This window comes from Podarcis tiliguerta (assembly GCF_965153285.1).
Source record: "Podarcis tiliguerta genome assembly, chromosome: 2".
NCBI classification, from domain to species: domain Eukaryota; kingdom Metazoa; phylum Chordata; class Lepidosauria; order Squamata; family Lacertidae; genus Podarcis; species Podarcis tiliguerta.
Genome location: NC_139535.1, coordinates 120,658,759 through 120,685,790, shown reverse-complemented (window position 1 = coordinate 120,685,790; position 27,032 = coordinate 120,658,759). Strand labels below are relative to the sequence as shown.

General features: G+C 43.7%; 1 protein-coding gene and 1 long non-coding RNA gene across 5 annotated transcripts in view; both read left to right on the top strand.

Moving 5' to 3' along the window:
- PBX4 (PBX homeobox 4) overlaps positions 1-27,032 on the top strand; it is a 48,175-nt gene that overhangs the window by 20,251 nt on the left and 892 nt on the right. Inside the window, exons 3-9 of one of the 4 annotated variants that reach the window (XR_014508270.1) lie at positions 18,179-18,420; positions 19,432-19,622; positions 21,370-21,505; positions 23,214-23,370; positions 24,975-25,081; positions 26,127-26,213; positions 26,801-26,974. Coding sequence is in view for 2 of the 4 variants with exons in the window: in XM_083428299.1 (XP_083284425.1) it covers positions 18,179-18,420; positions 19,432-19,622; positions 21,370-21,505; positions 23,214-23,370; positions 24,975-25,081; positions 26,127-26,213 (920 nt within the window). In the remaining 2 variants the exon portion in view is untranslated. The remainder of the gene's footprint in view (positions 1-18,178; positions 18,421-19,431; positions 19,623-21,369; positions 21,506-23,213; positions 23,371-24,974; positions 25,082-26,126; positions 26,214-26,800; positions 26,975-27,032) is intronic. The other 3 variants (XR_014508269.1, XM_083428299.1, XM_083428300.1) reach the window with 3 other exon arrangements.
- On the top strand, positions 8,057-17,167 carry LOC310671946. The gene is made up of 3 exons (XR_014508304.1): positions 8,057-10,114; positions 10,179-11,655; positions 17,110-17,167. It is a non-coding gene; the product is annotated as an uncharacterized lncRNA (long non-coding RNA).

Sequence of the window (27,032 nt, the reverse complement as noted above, 5' to 3'; positions counted from 1 at the left end):
GTAATGTTTGTCATTGGTTTGATTCATAAGAAAAAAAGAAACATGTTTTCAAGCTGTAAGAAACCAAGATATTCTACCCCCTGAGATATATATATATATATATATTTGCTTTCGTAGATTTTCACGGGTACAGGAATGCAGGTTTTGGTGTCCTCGGGTGTCTTCCCGTGTAAAAGTTGGGGTGTCTAGGCGACGTTTCGACGAGGTCTCACTCGTCATCTTCAGGCTGGTGCTTTCGGCTTCTTGTTACTGGAACAGAGCAGGATCTCAGTGTTTGAGTTCCTATAAATACTGTTGAGGAGGTGTGGTGTATAGCCTCCAATGTTCTGGGCAGAGAGGAGGTTCCCAGGCTAGTGTGCCTTTTCTTCTTTTGTTCCTTAATTACTTGAGGGATATCTTGAGTGATTTCTTGAGTGATTTCCTGAATCCCACTTAGGTGGGTCATTAGGTGTGGATTAGTTGCTAAAGCTTTCGTGTCTTGAACTCTTGAACTTTGTGAAGAGTTTTTCTGAGAAGATGGCTGTACTGCACTTGGTTGTGCTCTGGCTTGGCTTCGTGTATAGGGGCGAGCTGTGGTTTTGTGGCCTGTGCCAGCCAGATCTGTGTAGGGATTGCAGGGGGGTGCAGCATCCGGAGGTGCCACCCTGGTTTGGCTACTGGATGGTGTCTGTAATTTATCTGTGGAGAGGGTCTGGGTTTGGGTCTGGTGTGGTTGATTGGTGATGGCGTTCTGTGTGCCTCTGGATCTGGTGTCAGATTTTGTGGGGAGGGCTAATTTCCAGATGTCTGGCAAGCGGGATGTGTCGTCACGCTTGTTCATGTTGTGAGGGTGTTTCTCTATCTCGATGGCTTCCATGATTATTCTCTTGTGGTGATGTTCCATGTTAAAGAGCAATTTGGAATCTGCAAAATTAATTTCGTGTCCTGTTTCTTTCATGTGTTGGAAAAGAGAGGAAGTTTTTTCTTCTTTTTTGACGGCATTCTTGTGTTCTGCGATCCGTGCATTTATTCGTCTGTTTGTTTGTCCAATGTACGTGGCTGGGCAGACTTTGCAGGGTATTTCATAGACCCCTTGGTTTTCCAACTGAATTTTATCCTTGGGGTTTCTGAGGATATTGGCTATTTTTTGGTTGGTGCAAAAGGCTGTTTTGATATTGTGTTTATGGAGGATTTTGCTAATTTTATCTGTAGTGCCCTTGATATAAGGAAGGAGGGCTATGCCATTGTTTTCTTCTGTGTCTTGGTTTTTGGGGGGTGTTTCTTTTTGGATTAGCTTCGTAACCCTGTTTATGCAGGTTTTGGTGTCCTCGGGTGTCTTCCCGTGTAAAAGTTGGGGTGTCTAGGCGACGTTTCGACGAGGTCTCACTCGTCATCTTCAGGTTGGTGCTTTCGGCTTCTTGTTACTGGAACAGAGCAGGATCTCAGTGTTTGAGTTCCTATAAATACTGTTGAGGAGGTGTGGTGTATAGCCTCCAATGTTCTGGGCAGAGAGGAGGTTCCCAGGCTAGTGTGCCTTTTCTTCTTTTGTTCCTTAATTACTTGAGGGATATCTTGAGTGATTTCTTGAGTGATTTCCTGAATCCCACTTAGGTGGGTCATTAGGTGTGGATTAGTTGCTAAAGCCTTCGTGTCTTGAACTCTTGAACTTTGTGAAGAGTTTTTCTGAGAAGATGGCTGTACTGCACTTGGTTGTGCTCTGGCTTGGCTTCGTGTATAGGGGCGAGCTGTGGTTTTGTGGCCTGTGCCAGCCAGATCTGTGTAGGGATTGCAGGGGGGTGCAGCATCCGGAGGTGCCACCCTGGTTTGGCTACTGGATGGTGTCTGTAATTTATCTGTGGAGAGGGTCTGGGTTTGGGTCTGGTGTGGTTGATTGGTGATGGCGTTCTGTGTGCCTCTGGATCTGGTGTCAGATTTTGTGGGGAGGGCTAATTTCCAGATGTCTGGCAAGCGGGATGTGTCGTCACGCTTGTTCATGTTGTGAGGGTGTTTCTCTATCTCGATGGCTTCCATGATTATTCTCTTGTGGTGATGTTCCATGTTAAAGAGCAATTTGGAATCTGCAAAATTAATTTCGTGTCCTGTTTCTTTCATGTGTTGGAAAAGAGAGGAAGTTTTTTCTTCTTTTTTGACGGCATTCTTGTGTTCTGCGATCCGTGCATTTATTCGTCTGTTTGTTTGTCCAATGTACGTGGCTGGGCAGACTTTGCAGGGTATTTCATAGACCCCTTGGTTTTCCAACTGAATTTTATCCTTGGGGTTTCTGAGGATATTGGCTATTTTTTGGTTGGTGCAAAAGGCTGTTTTGATATTGTGTTTATGGAGGATTTTGCTAATTTTATCTGTAGTGCCCTTGATATAAGGAAGGAGGGCTATGCCATTGTTTTCTTATATATTTATATATATAAGAATATATATATTTATATATATATTTGTTGTTTAGTCGTTTAGTCATGTCCGAATCTTCGTGACCCCATGGACCAGAGCATGCCAGGCACCCCACTCCACTTGGTCAATCTCATGCTGGTAGCTTCGAGAACACTATCCAGCCATCTTGTCTTCTGTCGTCCCCTTCTCCTTTTGCCCTCCAACATCAGGGTCTTTTCCAGGGAGTCTTCTCTTCTCATGAGATGGCCAAAGTTTTGGAGCCTCAGCTTCAGGATCTGTCCTTCCAGTGAGGACTCAGGGCTAATTTCCTTCAGAATGGAGAGGTTTGATCTTCTTGCAGTCCATGGGACTCTCAAGAGTCTCCTCCAGCACCATAATTCAAAAGCATCAATTCTTCGGCGATCAGCCTTCTTTATGGGCCAGCTCTCACTTCCATACATCACTACTGGGAAAACCATAGCTTTAACTATACGGACCTTTGTTGGCAAGGTGATGTCTCTGCTTTTTAAGATGCTGTCTAGGTTTGTCATTGCTTTTCTCCCAAGGAGCAGGCTATCACCATCTGCAGTGATCATGGAGCCCAAGACGGTAAAATCTCTCACTGCCTCCATTTCTTCCTCTTCTATTTGCCAGGAGGTGATGGGACCAGTGGCCATGATCTTCGTTTTTTTGATGTTGAGCTTCAAACCATATTTTGCGCTCTCCTCTTTCACCCTCATTAAAAGGTTCTTTAACTTCTCCTCACTTTCTGCCATCAAGGTTGTGTCATCTGCATATCTGAGGTTGTTGATATTTCTTCCGGCAATCTTAATTGTGGTTTGGGATTCATCCAGCCCAGCCTTTTGCATGATGAATTCTGCATATAAGTTAAATAAGCAGGGAGACAATATACAGCCTTGTCGTACTCCTTTCCCAATTTTGAACCAATCAGTTGTTCCATATCCAGTTCTAACTGTAGCTTCTTGTCCCACATAGAGATTTTTCAGGAGACAGATGAGGTGATCAGGCACTCCCATTTCTTTAAGAACTTGCCATAGTTTGCTGTGGTTTACACAGTCAAAGGCTTTTGCATAGTCAATGAAGCAGAAGTAGATGTCTTTTTGGAACTCTGTAGCTTTCTCCATATATATATATATATATATATATACACACACACACACACACACACACACGGCTGCATGTGTCACTCCTAATTGTGAAGCTCTTAGTGCTAGAAGGCACTTGTGGGGGTTTCAGCAAAACATTATTCTGCCCCCCAAAATACTCTGGAGAACAGGATAATCCTGGTGGTCAGATCTCTCTCCCCCCCCCCCCCCCCGCTGTAAAGATATGCAAAGAGCATCAACAGTGGAAGAATAATGGAAGATGTTGTTATTAATGCTGTGGAGGATATGCAGTGGAGAAGAGGTTCAAAATGGGAACCTGGGAAGTTAGTGTTGTGTCACTCATCACCACTAGAAATACTTCTACCACATGCTCACATTTTGCCTGTGCAATTCACATTTTGCAGGAGCAATTCAAACATCCCAGTGGATGAGAGAGCCAGAACTGCCTCTCATATTCCCAGAAAGGAGGGTAACTCCATCCTGCCCCCTCCGGTGAGGATTCTTTGTCTCCAGGGCTTGGATCAGAGCTTGGTGGGGGAGTCTGCTGCTGAGGAGGGATGGCTCTTTCTCCTTGGCAAGACAGACAAACAGCCACTACCATGGACCATAAATTAAAGAACTTGTGCTTGAACTTGCATTTTGCTCCTCCCACACATTCCTCTTTACAGTGGTACCTCTGGTTAAGAGCTTAATTCGTTCCAGAGGTCCGTTCTTAACCTGAAACTGTTCTTAACCTGAAGCACCACTTTAGCTAATGGGTCCTCCTGCTGCCGCTGCACCGCCAGAGCACAATTTCTGTTCTCATCCCAAAGCAAAGTTCTTAACCCGAGGTACTATTTCTGGGTTAGCGGAGTCTGTAACCTGAAGCGTATGTAACCCGAGGTACCATTGTACTTATATGTTATTTGTTTGTTTGTTTGTTTGTTTGTTTGTGAACCTGAAGGCAGGGACCATCTTAGAACTGATTTTTGTTAGCAGCTCTGAGAGCCTTTTTGGCTTAAGGGTGGCGTATAATGCTGTTAATAAATAAATAATCAATAAATAATCAACTAATGGTACGGAGATGGGTCAGGGATTTTCAGTAATTATTGCTATGTTCAATAGTGTGCCCCTTTTGAAATTCTGCTCCATTTTTAATTGCAGTGGTGTAGGTAATGTTTTTCCTTGACATAAAATGTGCATTAGCAGAAAATTTGTCAAAGCAGTGTAACAATGCTTTTAGCTGCCCGCCCCCTGTCCCCCCAAAACAGTACTTCTGTCTTGTCAGGATTCATCCTCAGTCTGTTAGCCGCCATCCATCGTCCAACTGCCTCCAGGCACTCACACAGGACAGTCACCGCCTTCATTGGTTCTGATTTAAAAGAGAGGTAGAGCTGGGTGTCATCTGCATACTGATGAACACCCAGCCCAAACCCCCTGATGATCTCTCCCAGCGGTTTCATATAGATATTAAAAAGCATGGGGGAGAGGACAGAACCCTGAGGCACCCCACAATTGAGAGCCCAGGGGTCTGAACACTCATCCCCCACCACCACTTTCTGGACACAGCCCAGGAGAAAGGAGCGGAACCACTGTGTAACAGTGCCTCCAGCCCCTCTAGACAGTCCAGAAGGATGTTATGGTTGATGGTGTCAAAGGCCGCTGAGAGATCCAGCAGAACTAGGAAACAGCTCTCACCTTTGTCTCTAGCCCACCGGAGATCATCAACCAGCGCAACCAAGGTAGTTTCAGTCCCATGGTGAGGCCTGAATCCCGATTGGAAGGGATCCAAATGGTCCGCATCCTCCAGGCGTGCTTGGAGTTGTTCAGCAACCACCCGCTCGATCACCTTGCCCAAGAATGGTAGATTTGAGACTGGATGATAGTTGGCCATATTGGCCGGGTCTAAATATGTTTTTTAAGAAGCTGTTTAATGACCGCCTCTTTCAGCGGGTCTGGGAAGTCTCCCTGGTAGAAGGAAGCATTCACCACCCCGCAGAGCCCATTGCCCAGCCCTCCCCAGCTTGCTTTTATTACCCAGGATGGGCAAGGATCAAGGAGACAGATGGTTGGTTTCACTTGTCCAAGCAAGCCTGTCCACATCCTCGGAGGTGACAGATTGGAATTGATCCCATGTAACATGACTAGAAGGGACACGGGTGGCGCTGTGGGTTAAACCACAGAGCCTAGGACTTGCTGATCAGAAGGTTGACGGTTCGAATCCCCGCAACGGGGTGAGCTCCTGTTGCTCGGTCCCTGCTCCTGCCAACCTAGCAGTTTGAAAGCACGTTAAAGTACAAGTAGATAAATAGGTACCACTTCGGTGGGAAGGTAAACAGCGTTTCCATGCGCTGCTCTGGTTCGCCAGAAGCAGCTTAGTCATGCTGACCACATGACCTGGAAGCTGTATGCCGGCTCCCTCAGCCAATAAAGCGAGATGAGCGCTGCAACCCCAGAGTCGGCCACGACTGGACCTTACGGTCAGGGATCCCTTTACCTTTAACATGACTAGTCAGGACTCTAGCACTCTTCCGCCCCGGCCCTGCTCCCATGGTGGAGTCTACCTCCTTCTGAATCCGAGCGACTTGATATCTGCAAAAAACTTTGCAAATGCATTGCAGGAGATCTTGGGGTCCCTACCAGGCCCCGGTGATGAAGGTGGTTCCGATAGATTTCGAACCACCTGAAAGAGTCTCCTGCTGCTGTTTTCTGCAGATGCAATGGAGGCGGCGAAGAAGGTCTTCTTCGCCGTCGCTATCGCCACTTGGTAGGCTCGATGTTGAGCTCTAACCTGTGTCCGGTCAGATTCGGAATGAGTTATCCGCCACCGGCGCTCTAGCTGTCTCAACGATTGTTTCATTGCCCTCAGATCCGTGGAAACCCACGTGGCTGTCCGGGCTCCATGCAATCGGAGAGGGTGCTTCGGAGCCAAACAGTCAATAGCCCTGGTTAACTCCACATTCCAGCAGGCCACCAGGGAATCGGCTGAAAGGCCATCAACATGGGATAAAGCATCCCCTACCACTCTCTGGAAACCATTTGGATCCATTAAGTGGCGGGGGCGGACCATCCGAATCGGTCCCACCTCCCTGCAGAGGGGATGGGTCGCAGAGAAGTCCAGTTGCACCAGAAAGTGATCTGACCATGGCGTTTCTTTCATTTCGCTTTTACTTAGTGTCAGATCACCAACATCCATAGAGGTAAACACCAGGTCCAAGGCATGTTCGCGGCTATGGGTTGGGCCAGACTTATTCAGGGACAGCCCCATGGAGGCCATGCTTTCCACGAAGTCCCGAGCGGCCCCTTGTAAGGTCGTGTCGGCATGGATGTTAAAATCCCCTAGGACAACCAAGCTAGGTGTCTCCAGGAGAACATCCGCCACAACCTGAAGCAGCTCAGGCAGGGAATCCTTGGTGCAGCGGGGAGGTCGGTACACCAAAAGGAATCCTGTACTGCCCCTATTGCCCAACTTCCAGAACATGCACTCGGAAAACTGGGTCTTCCCAATAGGATGCCTGGTGCAAAGTAATGACTTCCTAAAAATCACTGCAACCCCCCCCCTCCCCGCCCACATGTCCTGGGTTGCTGTGCGTAAGAGAAACCTGGTGGACAAGCAGCAGCAAGGACAGGCCCATCTGCTTCATCCAACCAAGTCTCTGTCACACATGCCGGGTCAAGTCCTCCATCCATGATCAAGTCATGGATGGCAGTGGTCTTATGAATCATTGACCTGGCATTGCACAGCAGCACCTTCAGGTCATGTGGGTATCCCTTGCTGATTCTAGTATCCATTCGGTCAGGACCAGACCGGCAGCAGATATTTTACCCCAAAATGATAATTTCATCCTTCCCCATACTTCAAAATCCTTAATTTCTTTCCATGTAGGTATGTAATAGTCTTTGAATACATTTATATTTTTGGCAGTTAACCATACCCTAAATATTCAATTTTCTTCCCCACACGTATTTCTGTGATCTGTTGTAATTTTTCTTTTAATTGTACATTCATATTTTTCGCCGACATTTTAGTTTTTACCTTATTGAGTTTAAAATGAGCCACTTGGTTTTATACTTTTATACTTTCCTCTGCTCTTATAATGTTCACCAGAACTTCAAGGAACCAGTATAAACAATAATGGTGACAGGGGACATCCCTGCCTTGTTCCTTTTGTAACATCATACTTTTCAGCTACAATTCCCAACACTGGTTGCGTTGTGGTCTAACCCTCTGAGCCTCTTGGGCTTGCTGATCAGAATGTCAGCAGTTTGAATCCCCACGATGGGGTGAACTCCTGTTTCTCTGTCCCAGCTCCTTCCAATCTAGCCATTCGAAAGCACACCAGTGCAAGTAGATAAATTGGTACCACTGCGGCAGGAAGGTAAACAACATTTTTGTGGACAAACAGGGAGATGAGCGCCGCAACCCCAGAGTTGCCTTTGACTGGGCTTAACCGTCCAGGGGTCCTTTACCTTTACCTTTTACCTACAATTCCCAGGGTTCTTTGGGGGAAGTCACGTGCTCTAACTGTGTGTTTGCATTCTAGATTTGTGTTTGCATTTAGACCATTGTGTGTTTGCATTCTAGATTTGACCTGAGAGCATCTTTCTGTTCTTCTTTTTTTAACGCTGAAAGTATATTTGAACGTATGCCCATGCACTTTGAGGAGCAGCAGCACATATTAGTGTTTCTAGTTGCTTTTGCATGTGCAGCCTGATCCTATGCTTTCTTACTCCCAAGCAAGTAGGCATAGGAATATATTCCAGTAAAATCTTAGTTGGCAGCTCCTTTAGCTGTGGTCATATTCTGAACTGAGCCAGGATAACACTGAGTCATTGGATGGAGCCAGAATACTTGAGCTGCTGATATATATGGAAATTAGCTCATTAAACTATCTTCTTCTCCGTGTTAATAGCAGCAGCTGAGGTTTATAAGGAAGGGAAGACTCTGCCAAAGCTCCTGCTGCTGCTGCTCAGTAGCACTAAGGATGAGGAATCAGAAGGGATGCTTCCCTGTCTCTCATCCTCCTTGATTTTAATGGAGCTGCATGGCCAAAATATTTCATCTTGCACCTGAGGGTAGATTATAAGGTCCTTGGGATCAGAGGGTGTGTTGCGGTCCAGGTGCAAAGTAAGTGGGGTTGGGCGCTCAGGCCTGCAGAGGCCTCGACTTGTTCCACATGGGCAAATTAAGGATTGCCATTCAAATACTTAGATCAGGCATCCTCAGCCTTGGCCCTCCAGATGTTTTGAGACTACAATTCCCATCATCCCTGACCACTGGTCCTGCTAGCTAGGGGTCATGGGAGTTGTAGGCCAAAAACATCTGGAGGGCCGAGGTTGAGGAAGCCTGACTTAAATATTAGCATTGTCACTTAAGCTCAACCACTGAGCTCCCTCTCTCCTTCCAGTTTCTCTTGAGTGAAACCTTTAACCACTGTTTGCCAGTGCTGCTGTTTTTGTTGACATTTGTTGCCGTTTCCCTAACACTAGTTGAACCTTATCTTCCTTGGTCCCTGAAGAGAACTGGACATTTCAGCCGGGGCTTAACTTCAGTTGGCTGAATCAGCTTGATCATCCTGTGTCTGCATCTTGAATATTTCAGTTAATCGATAGATATGTTTTTCCTCTCTAGTAGCACAAATGTTCCATCATAAGAGAGGACTATGAGCCCTGCTGCTCTGTTGCTACATGGAAGAGAAAAATCTGGATTGGAAAACAAGCCTAACAAATGGCATATCATTCTTGTTTTGGCACCGGTGCTCTCGTACAGTTCATTACAGCACCGCAGCATGTTAATTAATGATATGTAAATATATTGCAATGATTGCATTTGCATATTGAGTGAGGCCTCAGTACCTTAGGTTGTGATGTGTTTTAATTAAGGGCTAATTAGAAATGATGGGAATTTCACTTGGCTCAGTCTAATTATTTTCCATTTTGATGAATATGTAGAGAGTGTTATGATTAGCTATCAGAACAAACCATGGCATGTTAGTGGATGTGGCTGCCCAGGTTCTCAGGGGTTTATGGGGCTGAGAATTGTCCATTAAAAGCATTCATAAAAATTAGGGCTGCCATCCAATGGAAAGGTTTCTTTTAGTCAATTTATTGTTGTACTATTACTCATTTAATGGATTAATTAACTGATAAATATTAAAGTAATTCGGTTCAAGTGATTTTTTGAGGCTATTTAATGAAGATAACAGTTCTCTCAGCTAATTAACAGAGACAAATCCATTCTTTCCTTGGAAAATGAAGTGCTTTGTCTGAATGAAGAGAAGCTCTTTTACATGGGAACTTAAGTTACCATGCAATTAAAAGCCCACACTATAACCTGTGACTAATTTTTGAATCCTGTTAAATCTTTTGGATTTAATAAAAATTATTTATGACTAATAGAGTTTGTGAGAGCTTCTTTCAGGTCTGGTGAGATGAATTTAGCATTTAGGATGCAGGTGTGTACACACTGGGTGCTTTGCTGCAACAGGTGGCGTTGCAAATGCTCACAGCCATTCGACTCCTACAACCTGCCAGTTGATGTTCTGGGCAGAGCTATTCCTGAGTCCCAGGTGATCTGCATTATCTGAGATCCTGTCATTGCTCATCCGTTGTGCCTGCTCTGCCTGGGCTAGGAAAGATGGATTGTGGAAAAGGCGGAAAGTGTGTTGAGGCCCTGCCTCTCTTGCAGCCCAATTCCACCTACCTTAGAGAGTAAGGGTGGGAAGTGTGTGGGGCTGCAGGAGAGGCGTAGGGACTAAATGAGAAATATGAAGCAGCAACCTTGGCCTGCACACACATGAAAGAAAGCAACCAATGTGGGATGACTCTTTTTCAAACCTCTGTTCTTTTTTTAGTAACATTTTATTAATTTTCCAAAAATAACAAACATAAAAAACAGTAACAATACAAAAACAAAACAAATTAACTTCCCTCTAATCCCTTCCTTGGTTCAATTATTTATCAAAATACTGCATGTCCATTATTAAGTTTATAACATATTTAAATCATCTATTATCCATTTATGATAATATTACAAGTATTCTTAAAACCCTGCTAACATTAACCTGTGTACGTTGCTTCTGTATATATGCAATAAACATCTTCCATTTTTCCTTAAATTCATTATCGTCTCTTCCTCTTAATTTCATCGTCATTTTTGCCATTTCAGCATATTCCATTAGTTTAACATGCCAATCTTCTTTAGATGGGACACCATCTTCTTTCCAATGTTGGGCTAGTAAAATTTGTGTGGCCGTTGTTGCATATGTAAACAGATTCTTTTGTGCTCTTGGTAGATCCACTCCTATTATAACTATTAAAAAAGCTTCTGGCTTTTTAAATAAAGGTTATCCTAAACATTTTCTTCATTTCATTATAAATCATTTCCCAATATTTCTTTATAATATAGCAATTAAAAAATGTCCCCTCTGCTACTTTACATTTCTAACACTTGCTTTCCTTAGTTTTATACGTTTTTTGCTAATTTAACTTGAGTTAGACACCATCTATACATCATTTTCATGTAATTTTCTTTAACCGCCACACATGCTGTAAATTTTATATCATTCTTCCATAATTTTTCCCATTCCATCATCTGAATATTATGTCCCACACCTTGTGCCCATTTAATCATGACTGACTTAACCTCTTCATCCTTCGTTTCCCATTTCAACAACAGATTGCACATTTTAGAAATTAATTCCATTTCATTTTCTATTATTTCTCTCTGAAAAGTTGAGATTTCATACGCAAATCCTATCTTTTTATCATTGTTAAACATTTCATTTAACTGAAAATATTGCAACCAATCTGTTACATTCTGTCAGATTTCATTAAAGTATTTCCATTTTAATTGGTTCTCTGTTTTCATTAACAACTCTCTGTTGGGTCACCTTAGACCAGGCATAGGCAAACTCAGCCCTCCAGATGTTTTGAGACTATAATTCCCATCATCCCTGACCACTGGTCCTGTTAGCTAGGGATGATGGGAGTTGTAGTCCCAAAACATCTGGAGGGCTGAGTTTGCCTATGCCTGCCTTAAACTACTGAAGATAAATTGGAACGAGGGAGATTCTTGTATACTACTTGGAGGAAAGGGGCAATGAAAATGTAACCCCTTCCCCCTCCTCAGCATCTACCGTATTTTTCGCTCCATGAGACGCACCTGGCCATATTGTCAGGACTGGTCGTTGTCCTCTTCAGATCACCACACAAATGCTTCTTGTTCTTTATAAAACTTTTTATTGTGTATTAACAAAACAATCTTATAAACGGTTCTTAAATATTATTCCTCAGAGTCACTTCTTTCAGATACCTTCTGAGCTCTGCTTCTCCATGACCAGCCACCCTCAAAATGGCGAAGGCGCCTCTCCCTTCGCTTTCCCGCTCTTTTTCCTACCCTCCTGGCTAGAGCTGGCCTGTATCTCCCCTCCTCCGAATCTGAGCTAGAACTGAACCCTTGCCTTTCCTGTGAACAGCCAGTCCCTCCCTGTTGTTCCTCTTGCTCCCTTCTATTAGATTCACTGCTCTCCCTCCCCCCTTGGGGAATGCTTTCTCCCTCTGAGAAACTGAAAACTTCTAACTCTTCCCTGACATCACCCCCTCCCCTAAGCCCCCCTTCCTCCTTCTCGCTCTCCTCTGTTTCTGGAAGACCGAACCCTATGAACTCTTCTTCCTCGCTATCTGTCTTTTCAAAAATTTCTTGAAGATGCCAGTTATGGGGTTTTGGCTTGTGGGGATATTTTCTATGAAATTCTCTCTGCAATTCTGGAACGTTAATTTTTTCTGATGGTTCCCATGAGTTCTCAGACTCATCTAACCCTTTCCATGCAACCAAATACTGTAATTTCCTCCTACTTATTCTCGAGTCTAATATCTCTTCCACTTCAGCCTCCTCTTCCCCCATCATGGTGGGGAAAGGAGGTGGTTCCCTTGAAATTTGATACTTATGTGCTGGTACAAACACTGACAATAAAGATCTATGAAATACAGGGTGTATTCTCATATTTTCAGGTAAATGAAGCTTGAAAGCGACTGGGTTAATTTGAGCCTTTACTTGGAAAGGTCCCAATCTCCTTGGTTCTAGCTTTTTACACCTCCCTCGTATTGGTAGTCCCTTGGTAGACAGCCATACCCAGCTCCCTACTTGGATTTCTTCCCCAACCCGCCGGTGCCTGTCTGCAGCTCTCTTGTAAGCCTCTTTAGCTTCTTCCAAATCCTCTTTCAATATCTCATGAATGCACCTCAACTCCTCTATCATTTGTTCTGCTGCTGGTACTGCTAACTGCTCCTCTTGACCTGGGAATGCCCTTGGGTGCAAGCCATAGTTTGCCACAAATGGGGCTCTGCCCGTAGACACATGCATTGCATTATTATACGCAAACTCTGCTAGACTCAACTTCTCTAACCACCCGCTCTGCTGATAACCAGCATAACACCTCAGATATTGTTGTAGTGTTGCATTCGTTCTTTCAGCTTCCCCATTGGTTTGCGGGTGTCTCGCCGACGTGAGGCTTAGCTCCACATCTAGTAACTGCATTAACCTCTTCCAAAATTGTGGTGTAAATTGGGCCCCTCTATCTGAAATGATTTGTGATGGCAAACCATGCAACCTAAAAATATTATCTAAAAACATCTTTGCAGTTTCCTGTGCGGTCGGAATTTTGGTACATGGTATGAAATGTGCCATCTTGGTTAGCATGTCAACCACCACAAAGATCACTGTTTGCCTATGGGATGGTGGTAGATCCGTTATAAAATCCATAGACACCACATCCCAAGGCCTTCCCGGCGTGGGCATAGGTTGCAACAACCCTGCGGGAGCTGCTCTGGGTGCCTTGGCTCGTTGACATACTTCACAACCTCTTACATATTGTGTTACTTCCTCCCTTAACTTTGGCCACCAGAACTGTCGTGTGATCTGATACAGGGTCTTTTCTCTACCAAAATGTCCTGCAGTCGGGTTATCATGATGTTGCCTCAACACTTTACCTCTTAATTCACCTGCAGGTACATACAGCACCCCTCTCCTGTACAACAATCCATCTTTTTCTTTGAAACCTTCCTCTTCCCCTCTACCTTTTCTCAGTTCCTCCATTTTCTTTTGTGCAAACTCATCTGTTACTGTCAATCGCTGGAATTCCCTGCCGTCCACTACTACGGCTGCACACCCCCACTGATCCGATCTCAGCATTTCTCGCAACTTGGGAGGTGCTTCCCCTTCCATATACTCAGGTTTGCGCGATAGCGCATCTGCACGAACGTTTTGATGCCCAGGTATATACTCAATCCTAAAATTAAACCCAGCAAAAAACTCCGCCCACCTAATTTGCCTTTGGTTTAGCTGTCTAGCAGTTCTCCAATACTCTAAATTCTTATGATCTGTTTGTACCACCACCTGATGTGACGCCCCTTCCAAAAAATGTCTCCACACTTTAAAGGCAGCATGCACAGCTAAAAGTTCCTTATCAAATATGGTGTAGTTTTGTTCTGATTGATTTAATTTTCTAGAGTAGAAGGCACAGGGTCTCCAGTCCCCTTCCTTGTCCTGTTGCAGCAGAATGGCCCCAATAGCCCTATCAGAGGCATCAGTTTCTACCTTCATACGTTTACTTGGATCTAGGTGCATAAGATATTTTTCTGAAGCAAACACCGCCTTTAGTTTATCAAAGGCCTTCTGTGCTTCCTCAGACCATCTGAATGGCCCCTTGCCTCTTAGACAATCAGTCAGTGGCGTTGTGATTTTGGAGTAATTACCTATGAATTTACGATAGAAATTAGCAAATCCTAAAAACCTCTGTAGATCTTTCTTAGTCTTAGGTGCCTCCCATTCCACCACTGCCTGAACTTTACTGGGGTCCATGTGCACCCCTTTGTGGGAAATGCAATATCCCAGGAACTCCACCTTTTGTGTATGGAACTTACACTTCTCTAACTTCACATATAACCTGTTGGTCCTCAATCTCTCTAACACCTGCGTGACATGTTTTACGTGTTCCTCCATGCTTTCACTATATATTAAGAGGTCATCTAAATAAGAGACACAGAACTGATCCAGTATACCTGCTAAGACGTGGTTGATGAAGGTTTGAAATACCCCTGAGCCATTTTGCAAGCCAAAAGGCATTACCAAGAATTCAAATGCACCATACTTAGTACAAAAACTGGTTTTCCACTCATCCCCTTCTCTGACCCTTATCAGATTATATGCTCCTCGTAGATCAAGCTTGGTAAAGACTTTGGCTGACCTTACTCTCTCTAAGAGGTCATCTATACGTGGCAGTGGGCACACGCGAGGCTTCATTTGGCTGTTAAGGATTCTGAAGTCACATACTAATCTCGGTGCCCCTTCCTCCCCTTTCTTTTTGACAAAAAAGACGGGAGCACCCCCTGAGGCTGTGGACTCTCTAATAAAACCTCTCTGCAAATTCTTTTGCAGGAACTCCCTCAATGCTGCAGATTCTACTTCCGACATGGCATATATCTTGCTTGGTGGCAACTGTGCCCCAGGGACTAGATCTATCTTGCAATCATAGGGCCTATGTGGTGGAAGTTTATCCGCTTCTTTTTCACAAAAAACATCCCGATAAGCAATATATTGTGACGGAATCTCACTTTCATTCCCCATCAACTTCCCTTCTACCTCTGTTCCCATTACTTCCACTGAGATTTTTCCCTTTTGCCCCAAACAATGTCTCATACAATAGATCGAACCAAAAACCAAAGACCTTTGATGCCAGGCAATCACTGGATTGTGACGATTGAGCCAACTCATGCCCAGCACCATCGGGTGTCCAGCTAGTTTGGTCACTTGAAATGCCCTGGTCTCTGAGTGATGACCCATATCCATTCTCATTGGTGGAGTCTCATAAGTCACTTCTCCTGACAGTAGCGGTCTGCCGTCGATTGTTTTCACTCGCAGTGGGAAATTCAAAGGTAACAAAGCGATTTTGTGTTCCTGTACCAATTTCTGGTCTATGAAATCTGCTGACGCTCCTGAGTCTAACAGCGCCTCTACCTGGACCCTGTGTCCATTGGGTAGTTGTAGTTGCACCTTCACCGTTAGTCCTGGGATAGGTGGTTCTGCGTGAGAGCCTTCTATTGCTTCTCCACCCGGCTGCAAGCTCCCATTTCCAGCCGGGGACATTCGTTTCCCTGATGCAGTTCCTTTGGGCAATTGTCTTCTCCCATGTCTGCTCCAGATAGAGACTCCCATCCTTTACGATTGCGACATTGTCGTGCTAGATGCCCTGGTTTTCCACAGACGAAGCAGCGCCTCATGTCTCTTCCTCTCCCTGCATTTCCTCTTATCATGGAAGAGGTAGTAACTGGGTGGGGTCTGGCTGCTCCTAATTCCATGGGCTCTGGCCGCTCTCGTCCTGATATGTTGCCCGCTCTGCTCTCTGTACTTTCGATAATATTGTTTTCCCGCCACCGTGGTCTCCATTGTTCCTTCTTTTCACTAGCCCTCCGTTCTATGCGTAGGCTCAATTGCAGGCACGTTCGGACCAGAGAATCCAAGGAACTAGGTTCTGGCATTTGGGCCAATTGGTCTAAAATCTCATTATTCAGTCCTTCCCTAAAAAGGGCTGCAACTGTTGGGGAATTCAGATCCCATTTTAATTTCTGCACCAGCAAACTAAAGTTGGACCAATAAACTCCCACAGTGTCTTTTCCTTGTCTCATTCTCAACAGCTGCCTAGCTGTGGTTACTTCATGCGCAGGGTCTAAGAAAATCGTGTCTAGATACTGCAGAAACATTTGTAGATTTCCTAGGGCGGCATCCCTTCGAGATATTAGGGGTATAACACAGTCCTTAGCCCTCCCTTCCAAGAAATTAATCACATAAGCAACCTTCTCTTGCTCAGATTGAAATTCTTTATCCTTTATCTCAATTATGTAAGAAATTTCTGTCTTGAAAGCCATGTATTCAGAGCTTTCTCCCTTGAAGCTACGCGGACGTACAGTAAATGTTTTACTCACTCTATCTCCACACTTCGCTTGCAGCATGGTTCTATGTTCTCCCAATGCTGCCGATAGTACGTTGACTTGACTTTTCAACTGTAAGTTCTGTTGCCATAAGTCCTGTAATGTTAGCTGGAGCGCTGGGGTTTCTCCTTGCCCAACTGGCGCCACAGCTCCCTCCATTTTGGCTTCTCCTTCTTTACGTATAGTGAAGAGGCGCAGAGCAGAAGGTATTCTGTCAGGACTGGTCGTTGTCCTCTTCAGATCACCACACAAATGCTTCTTGTTCTTTATAAAACTTTTTATTGTGTATTAACAAAACAATCTTATAAACGGTTCTTAACTTTAACTATTCTTCCTCAGAGTCACTTCTTTCAGATACCTTCTGAGCTCTGCTTCTCCATGACCAGCCACCCTCAAAATGGCGAAGGCGCCTCTCCCTTCGTTTTCCCGCTCTTTTTTCTAACCTCCTGGCTAGAGCTGGCCTGTATCTCCTCTCCTCCGAATCTGAGCTAGAACTTAACCCTTGCCTTTCCTGTGAACAGCCAGTCCCTCCCTGTTGTTCCTCTTGCTCCCTTCTATTAGATTCACCGTTCTCCCTCCCCCCTTGGGGAATGCTTTCTCCCTCTGAGAAACTGAAAACTTCTAACTCTTCCCTGACACATATGACACCTAGTTTTTAGAGGGGGAATGCAAGAAAAAAAATATTCTTTAAAGGGAGTGCTTAGCAGAGCATCCCAGGCTCTGCTCAGCGCTCCCTTTCACGAGCCGCTTAGAGCGTGTGCTTAGAGCGCACGCTTAGAGCGCTTGCAGGCTTTTCCCCAAGGAGGGAGAAGGGCAGCCCGTCAGTGACGGTTGCCCTTCTCCCTCCTCGGGGAAAAGCCCCCAAGAGCTGCACACATGCTCTTTAAAGGGAGCGTGGTTCTTGGGGGCTTTTCCGGGAGGTGGGGGAAGGGACTAAGCTAGAAGCTAGAGCTGTGCAGCGATCCCTCTTGCTGTTCTGGCTTCTGCGATAGCTGCGCAGCCTGCATTCGCTCCATAAGATGCACACACATTTCCCCTTCCTTTTTAGGAGGAAAAAAGTGTGTCTTATAGACTGAAAAATACAGTATTTTCCAGGCTCATTTTTTTAAAGGCTCCAGTGTCTACTGGGCATATGGGTTTTTCCACCCATGGAAGAAGCTGTCAGTTTGTACTACATAGCAGTCAACGGCTGCTACAGGTTTCTTCTGGCCGAGGAAATGGCACAAAACTGCTCTACACCACTTCCATTTTAAAAAGTGAACCTCTGGGACACTTGGCTTTAGAGAGGACTTCAGAGATCAAGAAGGAAGCTTAGGAAGGAGTTCCAAATGACAATATGAAATAGTCAAGAATTTGTTGCAAATGCTGAAGTTTGCATTAGGCTATGCTCTCCCTTGGCCTTTGAATGTGTTTGATGTGTGCTTCTGTATGGAAAATGCAAATAGTTTGGGATGCTATTGACCATACGTGTCTTCCTGCTTTTTTGTTGTTTTTCTGGAGATGTGCCATCTCTTCTCTAGCCTCAGCTCCCTCCTTTGAGTGCAATTGCATATGAAGCAGAAACAAATTATTCAGTCTTTGTTAGCCTTTTGTTTGGGTGCTATGCATTCTGAGGTCATGGTTGTTACTGTATGTGCAAAGAGATAATGGGGCAAATAAACTCCTTCTTTGTTTTCTCTGCTTCTGAAATAATCCTCTGCTCCCTATTTATATTTATCCAGTGTTAAGTATACGCGGTATTCAGGAAGAAGATCCCCCTGATGCTCAGCTAATGAGACTTGATAACATGTTGCTGGCAGAGGGTGTCTCCGGGCCGGAGAAGCGGGGAAGAGGAGGACCTGCGGCCATAGCAGCAACTTCAGGTGGCTGTCCAAATGACAATAGCATTGAGCACTCTGACTACAGGGCCAAGCTGTCACAGATCCGACAGATATACCACTCTGAGCTAGAGAAATATGAACAGGTGATCTTTCTGCATGGAAGAGTTTTTATCCTCTCAGTTAAAAACAATTGTTTTTCCTTTGCAATCACAGAGCAGGGAGTATACACCCAACTTTTGACTGGGCTGAAGTAAAAGTAGACTATGGAGAATAGACTGATATGTAGTTGTAAATATTGGTACAAGGAACCATGTAGGGGATGGAGGGAAGTCTGGAGATTCAGAGAATCTCAGAGTATGGTTATTTAAACAATTTTGTTATAAATTTGTACTTGTAAAAACAAATAAAAATATTAGATGGGGGGGAAGAAGAAGTAAAAGTGTTTGGGGGCATAAATTCATTTAGGCTGCAGTCTTGTGTCCTTTTGTGAGCTTTTATGTAGCTTCAGGATTATGACCTTTTCTAATTCTTGGTTGCATTAAATGTGGCTGAGTCAATAGCGTTGGGTGGGCATTCCTCTTTGCCACAGACCAGTGGTTTGCAGAGATCACTTCCTTTCTTCTCCAGAAGCCAACACCAGCTTATGTGTTTCATAGGGGAATTTTGTACAGAGGTCTTCAAAATTCTTCCTTTTTCTCACAGTTTCTCACTGACTTTCAACAGAGCACAGTCTGCTTTTTGCAGAGATTGGTACAGCTGATTGGCCTTTATGTGTAGATATGGGCAAATAAAAATAATTACAAAACAAATTGGGTCAAGCCATAATGTATGCAGCAATATTAGTGTAAAAAAGTATTTGAATACCTGCCTATTAATAATAAAATGTAATGGCCCTCTGCAGTTTTTTAAAAAATCAGACCTGTGTAACATAGACTACAGAATATGCTGTTTCTACATATTAAATCTCACAAAGACACCTAAAGTATATTTTTAAATATTATAATCTTGTATTAATATTTGGACTGCATGTGATGCCAAGTTATCTGCCCCTTGTCTAGTCTGTTGTGTAATTATCACTCCCATTTATTTATAAGTTTTGAATTAAATGTGACCGTTGCTTGAGTACAATATGCCTCTCTGCTTCTTATTTCCAGGCTTGCAGTGAGTTCACCACCCATGTGATGAACCTGCTCCGAGAACAGAGCAGGACGAGGCCAATTTCACCCAAAGAAATTGAGCGCATGGTGAATATAATTCATGGAAAGTTCAGCACCATTCAGATGCAGCTGAAGCAGAGCACTTGTGAGGCTGTGATGATCCTGCGCTCACGGTTTCTGGATGCAAGGTAATACATGATCAAGCCTCAAGGGAGACCCTTCTTGTGTCCAGGATCTTGGTGGCATAGAAGGCTGTACAAAGTGTGACACTGGGCACAATGGGAGAAGACAATATTGAAGCTGATACAATGCGTAGACAATAAACACTGGCAGCTATTAGCATCTATGGTTTAGGTAAAGGTAAAAAGGTAAAGGATTCCTGGACGGTAGAGTCAAAGGCTATGGGGCTGTGGTGCCTATCTTGCTTCAGGCCAAGGGAGCTGGCGTTTGTCCACCCACAGTTTTCCAGGTCATGTGGTCAACATCGCTAAACCACTTCTGGCACAATGGGACACTGTGACAGAAACCAGAGTGCATGGAAACACAGTTTTTTTTTTAAATAATAATTATTAGATTTTCCAAAGGTACAAAAACTATTAAAGATATTTGTATTAAAGGTACAAAAACAGAATTACAAAGCCAAAAACAACAACAAAATATCACAAAATGAAAAGAGGAAGAGAAAAAAAAAGAAAAAGGCAAAACCCCAAAAGTACATAAAAACACCCTCCCTCTACCCCACCTACATAGAAAAGAAAAAAAAGAAGAAAAAAAGAAAAACATTCAAAAATTTAAAAAATCCATTCTTCAAATTCCATCTTTCCAAAGCTTGTTTCCTCGGCCTCCTCCCACCTCCCTCTTTGTATTCCAGTTATTAGTCAAATCAGCAAATTCTTTCCATCTTTCACTTCTTACTACTTAATACTATTCACTTATGTGCCTTAATCCATTTAAACTTTATTCTCCCATCAGCATCTAAAAAAGAACAAAGAAAAAATTGTCCCAACCCCAGACTGCTTAATGGAGATAGAAGAAAGAAAACAAAACAAAAGGAAGGAAACACTGCTTACCTTCCTGCCACCTATTTATCTACTTGCATTGGCATGCTTTCGAACTGCTTGGTTGGCAGGTGCTGGGACATCTATGGTTTAACAATATCCTGTTTGGGATGCAATCCAGCAAATTCACCCATGAACTGTGGTGTTTGCTATTTTTAATTATGCAAGTTGCATTTATATACCTTGCATTGGAAACATCAAGTTTAGGCCCAGTTTTATGATTTCCTGGGATCTGCCTCCTGTATGGAGAGCCACCTTTTGCCAGATGCTTCTGCAGTAGGAAGAGTCATCCTCTTTCTCCAGACTGACCCATCTAACCCAGTATTATCTATTTTAGTAGCAGATTTCCACGGTCTTCGTTGGGGCCATTTCTCAGCACCAGTTAACTGATTGTTTTCACTGCCACCCTGGGAGTTTTATTCAAGGGTAGAATCGAAATAAATAAACTGGAATTGCAAGGGCCAGAGCCTAGGAACTTCTGTATGTAAAGGATGTGTTCGGCCACTGAGATATGGTTCCTTGTTCTTTGTGTATTCCTGCTCTGAAATGTATTATCTGTTATCTGAAAGTTTTCTGTCTTGAATTTCAGGAAAGTGTGCTTTAGATTTGGGGGGTAATCAGGGATTTAATCTGTCATATCACTTTGTAAGTATTTTTAATTGTATTTAGAGCAGTCTACTTAATCTTGGCTGCCCTTTCAGTCCAGATATAGATATATATACACACACACCTCATGTCATGCTCACTCTTCCCATTTGGATAAAACCTTTCCACTGTGTGCTTTCCTGCAGCCCTCCTTGGCTCTTCCTTAAGCCCTTGGGCCAGCACACAGTGTGCTCTGACATCAACTGTATGAATAATTTCAATGTGTTCCCAGGCGTAAGCGGCGGAACTTCAGCAAGCAGGCAACAGAAGTCTTGAATGAGTATTTTTATTCTCACCTGAGTAACCCTTACCCCAGTGAAGAAGCCAAAGAAGAACTAGCAAAGAAAGGAGGCATCACAGTCTCACAGGTGGGTGGTCCATCTCCAGTGAATGTGGTTGTCTGTTTTTCAAACATTTGTGCAGGCAGATGCTTGTTTCTGACCGTTGCATCCTGTAGACTTTAAACAAAGGTTTTCAAAATTTTGCAGAATTTCGCAGAAGTTTTCTTCTTTTTGAAAACGTTTAATCATTGTATAAAAGACTAAAACTACAGTTAAAAATTGTAAGAAACCATGGTCTAGATTCAAGTAGCCCAGTGCACTACCAGAAGCCAATGCAAGCGTTTCCTCTTGCCACCCACCCCTAAATCCACTCAGGGGTGGGGGGTGGGGTTGGGAGAACCTTGAACATGGTGCCAGGGAGGAAAGGGGAGATTGTTCCATCAGGCAAGCATTTCTGCTTGCCAGATGGAACAGTCATGCTGGCACAATGTTGAGTTCCACCCTACATGGAATGTACCTATGAAGTGTAAATTCTATTTGTAAATCAATATATTTAATTACCTAATATAGGTAATTAGTTTGATTTTCGTTTTCATTTAAATAAATATCTGATGTAAACACCGGAAGCTTGATTTTGTAAGTCTTTTCTCTTGGTGTTAGGCTTTAATTCTTGATTAAATCATATTGATTTAAATCAATTCACTGTTGACAGAAGAAATCCTTAAAATCTCTTAGTGAGCAAAATAAAACTTTGGATTCCCTCTCAGTCGTTCTTACAGTATTACCAAATCCAGTTCTTTCAAGCCTTTTCTGTTTTCTTTTTTTACTTTAATCAAAAAGCAAACCTGACCAGGATGTTTTTATAGAGTCAGTCTTTGCCACTCAACCTTCTGTCCTTTGGAAATTTTCTGCTGGTCTGGCCGGCTATCCTGTAGTTTCACCATTTTGCAAAGCTTGGTAGCAGCATGCAGACTGAGTCAATCTCTGCTTGACATCCATCAGGTTTCAGGGTCGAAATTTTCTGCCACAAAAATTAAGCTGTATTTGGTTAAGAACAACTTTTGGAGCCTATACAGATTGAAATAAAATCTGTTGGCTTACAGAGTGACCTATGCCAATCATTTGTCATTTCGGTTAGTAGGAAAGTTTTTCTTAAAAGATTTTATTAAGACTTTTCAGAATACTTTACAATAAAAGAACAAGCTAATCTAAACAAAAACAAAGAATCAAATGAGAAAGAGAGGAAAATAATAATATAAAGTCTTCCTTCTTAGGTTGTTCTACCCAGAGAAAGGTGAGCCCTCCCAGCTCTCACCTGGGAGCTTTCCTTTCTTCTCCCACCCTGAGAGATCTTCCCTTCCCTGCCAAATATAAATGTATCAAATAAAATAAGTAAACTTGCCAAAGAGGTTGGCCGCCTCAGCTTTTAGCATCCGATTCCACAAAGGAATTGTATAAAACAGTGTTTCTCTACCTTGGGTCTCCAGCTGTTTTTGGACTACAACTTCCATCATCCCTAGCTAGCAGGACCAGTGCTCAGGGATGATGGGAATTGTAGTCCAAAAACAGCTGTAGATCCAAGGCTGGGAAACACTGGTATAAAGCACTATTCGTGCTGGTCCCAAAGTATTTGCAATTCTGCAGATGGACCAGTGTCAGCAGCTGGTGTGTGCACCCAGAGACTGGAATTATGGCTTTATTTTGCACACTCTGGGAACAATCTTTGTCTCCTCTCTTCTGTTGATAGCTGCCTATACACTAATTTGTTCACACATTAACTTAGTTATTGTTGCAGGTCTCAAACTGGTTTGGTAACAAGAGAATCCGGTACAAGAAAAACATGGGGAAGTTCCAGGAGGAGGCTAACATTTATGCAGCCAAGACAGCGGTGGATGCAACCAATGTGGTGGCCCAGGGCAACCAGACAAGTTCTCCACCCACCCCAAATTCTGGTAAGTGCAGAAAGCCTGCCTCTAGAACAGGATTTCCCTGGACACCTGCTGGGGAAACATGTGTGCAGTTGGAAGAGCCTCTTCTGTGCTGTTCTGAAGTAAAAAAAGCTACAGAAACGTGAATAGACCTCATTGGCCTTGTTTGGAAAGTTGCTTAGAACCGCAGTGCATGTCTAAATCCTTCTGTTCCCCCCCACAAGTTTTGCCTTTTCCTGCCTTCCAAGAGCCATTCTGGTTGCTATATATAAGTGCAACTTCTTGAATAACAGTAAACTTCTGAGTGAACCAAGATGGACTGGAGCATTTCCAGTTCCCAATATGTTTTGATCCAGTTGTTCTTCAGGTTGTATTACAAATAGAAAGCGCTAGAGAAAATACTTAACAAGCATTTCTGTTTCTTCTTTGACAAGCTTGATTGCTATCTAGACACAATAAGGCTTGTCAAAGGGCAAGTCAATGTATTTTTAGAGTTAATTTTGCTCACTGAAGAACAACTTGTTTGAAGCATCTTGGAAACTGGAATAGCTTCATGAAATCTTCGTACACCCACTGGGTTGTTTGAGTTGTTGTCTGCACATTGCTCTGTATTACATTTAATTTCACTTCAGTTTTGTCCCTCATCACCCCAGTACTAATTTTCATGTCTTTCCCATGCCTGCCCCTGAATTGTAGCCAGTCTACCTTGCTGGATGAGACAGCCACATTTCTAGGTGGTCCTTCAAAGAAATGAATGGGAAAGCAATTATTTCTTCAGAACCACCATAAACATATAAGTCAGTTCACCAAGTCCAAGACCGTGTCACATTTTCTATCTAATAGTAAAGTTCATAAATTGTTAGTAGCACAAGCATATATATGAATCATGTTGTGGGTGTGTGGTATTTGTTAGGAGAACAGTGCGGGGGGAACTCTCCCTCCCTTCATTCTGTGGTTCCAATCTGAAATGGAAAGGATGCTTGGGCTGCCTGCTATATCTTTGTCCAAACAAGGTTAGTTTATGGGGAGAGGGTTCTCTACCACAGTTTGTGTAGGGAGATCTTTGTTTTTGCCAGTCAGGGTTTTGTGTGTTTGGTGGACTGTTTCCATCTGTATGTGTGCAGTCACCCTTTTCTATCCCTGGGGATCTCACCTTTAACTACTATGATTGTGAGTACAGAAGGATGCTTTGAGCAGTGGCTACCAAGGAGATAAGCTGGGGCATATTCCACGGTGTATGCTTGGTTCATGGGAGGTAGTGGCCAGGCCTCACCACTACAAGAGATTGTATCCTAGAACACACACATGCAGCTGTGCATTGGAAGGAGAGATCTTATGGGGAGGCATCTTTTTTAACACACACGAATCCCTGAAAAACTTCCAAGGAACCTCAGGATTCCAATGGACACCATTTGAAACCACTGCTTCAGAGTTAACAAGGGGATGGGGAGGGACAAGTAAATGGGACTGTGAAACTTTTCACCAAGCCCCCAAAGTGGAGCACTACAGAAAGTTAGTCATGGGATCAGGTGCAAAACACAGCAGCTCCTTGTGCTAATGTCTTGATAAAATTGCGCAAAAATGAGCAGGTGCAGACATACCATTAGGTAACTTCTTTTCCTCTTCAGGTTCCTCTGGGTCATTTAAAATGACAAATTCTGGAGATTCCTTTATAAACCTGCAATCACTCACTTCCTACCAGAACTCGCCAGTGGGAGCCAATGTGCAGTCACAGGTGGGTGTGCAGAGAAAACTGTGTGACAAATCCCCTGCGGTCTTCAGCAGGCAGACACTTACATCTAAGTGCTCAAAGCACCACATTTATGAATTACTGGATTTTATGATCTCCTGGGAATTTTGCAATAAGATGGTCACCTGTAGAAGTGACTTAATAGGAGAAAGATGATTTCATAAAAAATTTTTTTGCTCCTTGGGCCAAGTCTATTTTTTCCAGTCTTTGCTAAGGCAAGGAAAGATTTGCTTGTTCTGTTCTAAGATGGAGTTGGCAACATGAGCTCCGACAGTGGGGCAGAAGGGGTTGGGTTGGGATTGGCCCATAGTATATGTAGGAATGTCATGCATGAGAGGGTAGGGCTAGTCACACACACATTTGAACAGGAGGACTTGCATGTAAGGCTTAGAAAGACTTGAGCATAACTTTTTTTGTGCAGCAGAGTTGAAAAATACTTGAATATAGCATATTCCTGCTTTGGGACTATTGTATTTGACAGAGGTGAAGCCAAACAGCTGCCAAGAAATGATGGTACTCTGTAACATCACCGGTAGCATGTGTGGCAGGAGAGTAACAGTACTTCCAGATAGTTCATTACTATAATTATACACACCCTGGGTTTAGAGCCCCTAATAAATTAGATTCGAGATTAAAAGGCAGCACTCATGTAATGCAAGTGTGAGGCTGTGTCATACATTTCTAGAGCAGGGGCACTGGAGGACTTGAGTCCCGGGCCCAGAGTTTCATCCATCATCATTTTTTTTATCTGCCCAGTCTGAAAACAGTCTCTGTGCTCTGAGCATAGCACACAATTGTGTCACAGTGCTGGAGAGATGACATCTGCTGCAGAAGGTGGACACAAATAAAGTTAGAAACAGAGATTTAACTTGCAGCCATTGCCCCAGCTGGATATGGTAACATTTCAAGCATTCCATTGGAGGCCACATAAATGGCGTTGGGATGGTGGTGCTTTAGGTGGCGACTGAAGTATCTGCATAACTGTTTGAGCTATTTTATCTCTTTTGGCAAATTGGTTGTATTGTTACAGATGGATTCCTTACACCATGTCATACATCAGGCAGGAAGATATGACAGCATTGTGGGGAACCCTCTATATTCAACGCAGCGTATTGATGTAAGGAACCTCTGATTTTGAAAGTGAATATCTTAAGCTTCAGAAGTCTGACTGGGCAACGAAGGGTAATGTGCCCAGCTCTGCAGGTGTATTTAAAATAATACTGTACTTTGCTGAGACCTTAGCCATGGTGTTGCTAACACCCTGCCACAATGCAGCACTGCTCCAAAGAGAAGGGGAAACAGGTAGCCTACTTCCAGCCCTTGTCCAGCCCTTGTCATTCAGGGGATCGGGGGGGGGGGGGACCTGCCCCTTTTTTATTTTATCCCTTTTCTGTGTCATTCATGGTACAGTGAAGACCAGGATCCCAAGTGGTTAGGGGATGGTGAGAGAGAGAAGATGGCTTACCTACCAAGCTAGATTGGCCCAGTGGATTAGAAGACCCATGTCCCCTCCCATAGGAAGAGAGAGCTGTCAGTTTGAGGAAGAGACTGCAAGCGACAGTGAACTCCACCCTTGGCCATGGATTGTTTCTGCTTGTGGGAACGGAAATGTGGGAGTGGCTGTCACTGCACATAATGTTCCAACCTTTGCTCTGAATTCTGTTTGATAATACAGTCATAAGCAGTAAAATTTTATCCATTTAGGTAAGTTAGCTGGAGAAGTTGAGCAAGAGCAAAGGAATCCCATTTGGGGAACAGGAAAAGCCGTGAAACAAATGCAGCGGAAGCAGCATTCACACAGTACTTTGCCTTCTGTGCTCCAGAAAGTGAACTGCAGTGTCAAGACTTCTGTTCTGAGGTTAAGTCTTATGGAACAAAGTATGTGTCTTGTACATGGCACAGTGATCTCCCACTGTGATGTGGGAAATCAGAATCA